General features: G+C 38.5%; 1 protein-coding gene across 2 annotated transcripts; it reads left to right on the forward strand.

Annotated features, from left to right (window-relative positions):
• The first annotated feature begins 150 nt into the window (after nt 1–150).
• Nucleotides 151–4775, forward strand: LOC113707410 (phosphatidylinositol N-acetylglucosaminyltransferase subunit A). 2 transcript variants are annotated; one of them, XM_027229724.2, is made up of 9 exons: nt 151–472; nt 736–875; nt 1423–1995; nt 2631–2785; nt 3249–3339; nt 3445–3561; nt 3912–4015; nt 4331–4421; nt 4516–4775. In XM_027229724.2, the coding sequence occupies exons 2-9, from the start codon at nt 756–758 to the stop codon at nt 4627–4629; spliced, it is 1365 nt and encodes a 454-aa protein (XP_027085525.1). In that variant the 5' UTR covers nt 151–472; nt 736–755; the 3' UTR covers nt 4630–4775. The 2 variants fall into 2 exon arrangements, with proteins under 2 accessions (XP_027085525.1, XP_027085534.1); XM_027229733.2 differs by lacking the exon at nt 736–875 and having other exon boundaries at nt 152–472.
• Nucleotides 4776–7793: the final 3018 nt, after the last annotated feature.

Consider the following 7793-nt stretch of genomic DNA (forward strand, 5'->3'; position numbering starts at 1 on the left):
AAATCATTAAACCAGCACAGATCCAAAAAAAAAAAGCCCGGTTTACTTATTGGACCAATATGGCTATGTCCCAAATGCCAACAAAAGAGTAGTGACCAAATCGGTAATTTGGCCAGTTGAGAACCGGTTCATCACTGCAGATCCGAAGTTGTCCCCAAGGACCCCAACCTCTAGTAAAAAGGAAAACCATTAAGAAAAATCATTAAACCAGCACAGAACGAAAAAAAAGCCCGGTTTACTTATTGGACCAATATGGCTATGTCCCAAATACCAACAAAAGAGTAGTGACCAAATCGGTAATTTGGCCAGTTGAGAACCGGTTCATCACTGCAGATCCGAAGTTGTACCCAACCTCTACCGTCTGGATCGTCTTCTGCAACGAAATTGTACTATCATGGCTCCGTGCAAATGGAGTTTTTCTGCATGAACCTAAGATTGCCTCCTGCTTCTTCGGTTGGTCGTTTTTAAATAGGTAATCTTTACATTAAGTTTGTCTTTTGTAAATGCTAATGAAATATAAAAGGCCCACCAGGTATCTGATAAAATGCCGCAAGGCTCATGCTTTAGTAGCTATCTGGAACTGAATCGAATTGCTTGCGTATTTCTCTTCCATACCCACCTGGAATATTGGCCCATGTATTGATTTCTGTTGATATACTGATAAGGGAACCTTTCTTTCTTTCTTTCTTTCTTTTTTTGGAAAATTACCTTTTTTTAACAAAAAACCATTAATAGGTTTGAAGATACCAGACATTATGAGTGAAAAGGGAAAGCATAGAATCTTGATGGTTTCTGATTTTTTCTTTCCCAACTTTGGCGGTGTGGAGAATCACATATACTATTTATCACAATGCCTGATTGAGCTCGGCCATAAGGTAAGTTTAGCTTGAAGTTTCTGGGGATGGTTAATTTTTTACTGGTGTACCATGCAGTACGTGCAGCCTTTTCAAGATAAACAACCTGAAAATTGATGCTGTTATGAGTAAAACAAAAGTAGAGGTTTTGCTAAAAATTAGAATCTGGTTTCTCGCAGGAAGATATTGAGATTAGAAACAAAAAAGGGTTCCACAAAGAACTTTAAGTAGTCTGTTCCTGATTGTTGTTGTAAAATTAACATCCATGCAGAGATCTAGGTGAAATATCCACCATCCTTTTCGTCAATTAGACTTTAATCTGGTTATTGGATTATTTTTTTTCCCTTCTGGGCTTTAGTACTTCTTCAAATGTGTCCGTCTTCTTCTTTCACTTTGTCTTTCACCCTGTCTTCCTGTTAGGACTTAATTTATATGTTTTTCATGTTTTCTTCTTCAATTTGAGTTCTTGGTATTTTATTAATCTAAACAAAAGGATAATCTAAAAGTCTCATTTATGAGTTTAATTGGATAAAGCAGTTAACTTATCATTTCTAAACAATGAATGCAGGTGGTTGTCATGACTCATGCTTATAACAATCGTAGTGGAGTGAGATATATGACAGGTGGCCTAAAAGTTTATTATGTGCCATGGAAACCATTTCTCATGCAAAACACACTCCCAACCTTTTATGGGACTCTTCCAATAATAAGGACAATTTTAATTCGAGAAAAGATATCAGTGGTCCATGGACATCAAGCCTTCTCAACTCTATGCCATGAAGCTTTGATGCACGCAAGGACAATGGGATACAAAGTTGTGTTTACTGATCATTCTCTTTATGGTTTTGCTGATGTGGGCAGCGTTCATATGAACAAGGTACTGCAATTTACACTGGCAGATGTGACCCAAGCTATTTGTGTATCTCATACAAGTAAGGAAAACACAGTTTTAAGATCTGGGCTGCCACCTGAAAAAGTTTATGTAATTCCAAATGCTGTGGACACAGCTATGTTCAAGCCTGCTCCAGAGCGACTCAGCAACAATGAAATTGTTATCGTTGTGATAAGTAGGTTGGTTTACCGCAAGGGAGCAGATCTGCTTGTTGAAGTAATTCCTGAAGTATGCCGATTGCATCCCAATGTAAGCATGTAATTGTATAACCTCCCAAATTTATTTTGTGAGGCATATAAATCCCTTTTGTATGGTTTATTTCTTCCAACTTCAGCATCGTCACCTCTCTCTTCAAGTCTGGTGTTATAGCATGCCCAATGGACAAGCTCAAATAAGTAATATTCCTGCAGCCAGAAAACTCCCCTACTATTTGCGTCATGATCCCTGCTAAGTGTGTGTGTGTGGTAGAAGAAAGCTTTGCTCTAATAATGACATTAAAAATCTATATCAGAGATGCTGTAGGATTATCTGGTAATTATTTCCCCCTTAATTCTGTACCTTACTGTAGTGTGATCAGCTATGATATCTTTATTGGCTCTAGATATTCATATTGCATACACTTGGTGATGAAATTGACTCTCCTTTGGTAGTTAATAAGTGTTATACAATGAGAAGAATATTGCAAGTAGGTGAAAATATATGAGGTGGGTCCTTCTGATATCTGACATATATTAAGACTGGTGCCAAATTTTTTTTACTTCTCAAATTTACTGTCCTTGAAGTGGAAACTAGTGATTTTTTTGTCAATGCATTCCAATTTTATATAAATGTCCACATCTACCAACTCTCTAGTTGACTCAAGCATTGTTTCTCAATGCTTGCAGGTTCGCTTTGTCATTGGAGGAGATGGTCCTAAAAGGGTGCGGCTTGAAGAAATGAGGGAAAAACACTCCCTTCAAGATCGAGTAGATATGTTGGGTGCTGTTCCCCATGCTAATGTGCGATCAGTTTTGATAACTGGGCATATATTCTTAAATAGGTATAATCCTTATGTGGTTGAAAGGATATTTAATGTAGCACCTTTTCATTTTCTGCTAAACTTTCACTCATTTGAGACTTTCTTTCAGGGAAAGAAATGAGAAATTAATAGTTCAGTTAAGATTCTCTTTTCTGGGATTATGGGCATAAATGAAATATTGAATTGCGGAAGATTTAATACTGATCTTTTTTTTTTCTTGGAAAAGAAGATATTTGAAAACCTTTAGAAGTTGATATTTTCAGAATTTAGTCATCAAGGGATTGTTTGCTGACGAAAATGTGGTTCTGTACTTCCTTAAAAATCACAATTTCCCCGGTCTACGATATAATTAGCATTATTAGAGTTGGACCCAGTTAACTAAATAAATCATCTCTCTCTCTCTCTCTCGTGCGCTCATTTATGCATCTGTGTGACAGATTTTACTAATTCTTCAAAGACCTGATTCTGGCAATTACCTTGGCAGTTCTTTGACTGAAGCTTTTTGTATAGCCATATTGGAAGCTGCTAGTTGTGGATTATTGACTGTCAGTACGTGTGTTGGAGGTGTCCCAGAGGCATGTCCACTACATTTTTAATTTTCTTGGCTAGTTTATTTCAGGAAGGGAATAAAAGCTTACACGATAGGATGTGCTGATTTTTTATCCTTCGTGTGTTATCAGGTTCTTCCAGATGATATGATTGTTCTTGCGGAGCCAGATCCTAGTGATATGGTTCAAGCAATCACAAAGGCTATAAATATACTTCCCCAGATTGATCCAGAAACTATGCATTTGCGTGTGAGTGAGCATAAACTGTTGGCCTCTTTTTTAAGTTGAAATTTATTTCCGCTGAGCTTACGTAATGATATATTGGCCCAATCTCAATTCCCAAACTCGTAGTGGTATTGCACAAACTGCAAAGTGGAATAGAGTTAACAAATTTGTAAAGGAACAAAAAACTACGTTTTCAATTAGATTTGGTTAGTTGATTTTATCTTCGGTCTTGTTCAGTCCTTCCACAAAACACTGAAATGTAATCCTATCTTGTCAATGCTTATACAATGCACTGTGCTAGGGAGATGAAATTTATATCCCCAGATTTTATATATACCTATCAAATGTATTGTCTTGGATTAATTTTGTGGCAGATGAAGAAACTGTACAGCTGGCATGATGTTGCCAGAAGGACTGAGACTGTATATGACCGTGCTTTAAGATGCTCCAGTCAACCTCTGTTAGAACGACTGTCCCGGTATGCCATTGCTGCAATTCATATGTCCCAAGTATTATTGATATGTTCCAATAAATGTGCACATACTGTTTTGCAAGCAAAGTTGTTATGATTGATAACTTGATCAAATTTCATAGCACTGCTTTTGTGTTAAATGGAAAATCTTTGTTTTCCCCTAGTTGCTCAAGTTAACGAAACTTTCTAGGGACTTGTTCCTGCAGTGGGTTAATTTTCACAAAGTTTATCATTTTTTGTCAAGAAACCACAACTGACAGTAATTGGCTCAATCCAGTAGAGGATGATTACACGTTTCCTTAACAGCTCATAATATTCCAGGTACCTTACTTGTGGTGCTTGGGCAGGCAAGCTTTTTTGTCTGGTTATGCTCATCGATTGCATATTGTGGCAATTCTTGCAGCTATGGCAGGTGTATTTTCTAATTTATTATTAGTTTTTACAATCATTATATCTTGTTCTTTTGCTCGTAGGGTTATGATTTTTTTTTTTAAATGTTTCATAAGCCTGACAGAGACATTGAGGTGGTGGCAGATGCAACCCTTACAAGTTTCCTTCATGAAGAAATGTCACGGGATTCCTTTTTTTTTTTTTCCGGAACGATAGATGATATTTCATAGAAATTTGAGACTTTACAATATTTGAGCAACGGCTCAACTAACTATACCAAGTGTACCATGACACTTAAGGAGGAACTAAGGTTCTCTCCTCATCCATACATATGCTTAGAGCATAAAGACTAATCTGATTACATAGATTCATATTACTAGTATCCCTTACAACAAAGGAGCACACTTGAAACAGCTTAAGCTAATGCTAGAATATCTTCCACCAGCGTGACCATATTTGGATGATCTCCAGTCCCATATTTTAGAAAGGCAGCGAGCCTTTTGTTGGCAGTGATAACTTTGATCCTTGGCCATCTCAGCTGACTTGCTTTTATTAGAGCCAATCTTACTCCTATGGCTTCATCTTGGATAGTCACTGCTGAGCTCCTATCTACTAGCGCCCACTCCGCTATTCTTCTTCCACCTTCCTGCTTAGCCACAATTCCTATTCCTAGCTTGTGACCCTCCCCTACCTTTTTTGTCACAACCTGGACGTCTGTTATTCCATTATCCTCCACCTCTTCCTCCTCCAAACTTAAATTAGCTGCCTCTGTTTCTGGTGTGCTTCTGTCTTCCTTTCCAATGCTAGCCTCTTCAAACTCCAGCCACTCTGAATTAGCCTTATGTACAACTCTTACTCCTTTTTCCTTTCCTTCGAATTCCAGCACATTCCTGTCTTTCCATAGTTGCCAGAGAATGTTTGCCGTCAGAGCTATGTGCTGCTTTCCTTCTCTCCTAGACTTGGCTTGCACTAATGTTGCCCACCATTGTTTGAAGCATCCTGTTAGATTCTGGATTCCATCCCATTGCACAGGAGCTAACTTCCAAACCTGTTGAGCCCTAGTGCAGTGAAACTTCGAGATGATTGTTGACATTCTCCTATGGTTGGCTTCAAAGGCCAAGAAAGCTACCCATACAACCTGGCCATGTTTCTTTTGGGTCAATGAAGTTGGTTCATTTTGAAATTGTAGCTATTGAATGTTTTCCAAGTACTTGATCTAGCGGTTTTGACTCTTAATTCTCTTACCCAAATAGCCTACACTTAATTAGGTGACACAAGTCTTTGCAGTCATCGATCATAATCATCTTCTATAATATGTACGCTAACACAATCACTCAACAAAATCTACGAGTGTAAAATAAACTCGCTCTGAGGATTTAAAAAAAAAAAAAAGTGTAAAACATGAACAGCTCTTTGATCTACAAATTCCAAAAATAGTCGGGTGTAGTTGTTATTTTTTTTCGCTTAAATTCGTACATCTATGTATTTGCTGTGTTAGTAGATAAATAAATAGTGGAATAGTGAAGCATAATTATGATTTACATTGCCGATGCTCATTCGTCAGGTACTTGTCCCACGTAAACGGTCAATGTATATAAAATTAATGCTTTTAAAATGCTTGTCAATTAGCTTTAATGTCAGTAATCAAATATTAACTCTCGTTAAGTAGCTTTCTTGTCGTTAATAAAAAATTACAACTCTTTACCTACAAATTATCTACCCATAAAAATGAGGCCTGTCCCGCGTCTCCAAAAATCCCTAGAAATCAAAACCCTCCCCAGTTCAAAGTTAAAACAAACTCTGTCTTCTCCGGAGCCTTACCAGCGACTATGGCCCCACCTTTTACTACCACTCCTCCTGCTCCAATGACGGCGACGGCGACTAAGTACTACTTCACAACCATTTCCAACAATGGTGGTGTTTCAACCCCACCCTCATTTTCAACTCAGGAGGGCCAACTCACCAAAACTCACTCGATTCAACTCGCTTCCAGCTCACCATTCCGTTCCTCCGAGCAGAACAGGAGAAGAAGAACTAACAGCAACAACGAGCATGGAAAAGGCGACGGCCGTAGTAAAAACAAGCTGAAAGCCACCAGAGGTGGCCACCGTGTGCGGCTGCCAGCTCTCTGCGCCGCCCGTATCTTCCAGCTCACTCGCGAGCTCGGCCACCGCACAAACGGCCAGACGGTGGAGTGGCTGCTTCGAAATGTTCACCTTCCGTCCGCCTCGGAAACCTCCTCCACCGTCGTTGCCTCTAACAGTTCTCCGACCACTGCCTGGTCTCAATTCCCGAAGCAGGAACCCTATGAGATATTTCCGGCGGAGGGAGAGGGACTGTTTGACACGATGTCGTTTACATCGCTATTGATGCAAGCAGCGAAAAGAGGAGGCGAAGTGAACGATGTTTTCAATCCCTAAAAATTAAAATTATGGAGCGGTACCAGGTTCGTTTGTTTTGTTGGAAATTTTTTGGATTTTTATTTAGACTGACGCTGACGCCCTTCCCTTGTGTTGACCGGACTTTGACTAATGGGGCGCCCGTGACGTAAGTACAAAACTAGATACTCACTCCTGGGGACCACAGCGTTATGTGCTATCCCTTTTGCTATTAATGGTAGGACTTTGGAGTTGCTCTTATTAGAAGCGTGATTTGATGGCAAATTAGCAATTCTGAATTAGGTATTTCTTGCCTCTTACTACTCATTTTTCTCTTATATTTAGCTTTTGTTATCCACGAATTAATTTTAGCATCGAAAACTCTCAATGTAGGCAGCGGAAAGTAGGAGCCCTCGAATCTCTTGTCGACAACTCTCTAATTATATTTAGCTTTTTCTAATTGGACTACTTTTTGTTATCAAAATCTTAACTTCAAGGGAGGTTTGTGTAATTGTTAGAAATTTTAAGGGAGGTTTCTGAAATTATTCCTTTACATTAATGTCTAACTCTATGAAGCATGAAGATCTTAGAGAAAAATCTATTATCAAAATTACCGAACCAAATGATTGGAATGAGCGAGATAGTTTGATAAAAACCAAAAACAGCTCAGGCACCTTCCCCCTAGGAAGGCAAATTTTATGTAGCCTTGTATCAAAACAGCCACAAATTGGCTTCAAGTACAACAGATCAAGATAATTAATGACTAGATAATTGCGGATGCTCGGTCATTCCTCTTCAAAATTCATTATTATATTAATGCATCTTCTCATAGTCCGTTAATTTTATTTATGAAACTACTAACTAAATATACTCATTGTTAAACATATTATTATCTTTTGTCAGGGATTGGTTTGATTAGTTGACAAATAAAATTCGAGTTCTGAGCTTTGATAAAGTACTGAATAGCTTGGTGCTCTTGCTTTGAACTCGGAAAAAACCAACTACACATTGAGAGC

This window comes from Coffea arabica, chromosome 1e (assembly GCF_036785885.1).
Source record: "Coffea arabica cultivar ET-39 chromosome 1e, Coffea Arabica ET-39 HiFi, whole genome shotgun sequence".
In the NCBI taxonomy this organism is placed as follows: Eukaryota; Viridiplantae; Streptophyta; class Magnoliopsida; order Gentianales; family Rubiaceae; genus Coffea; species Coffea arabica.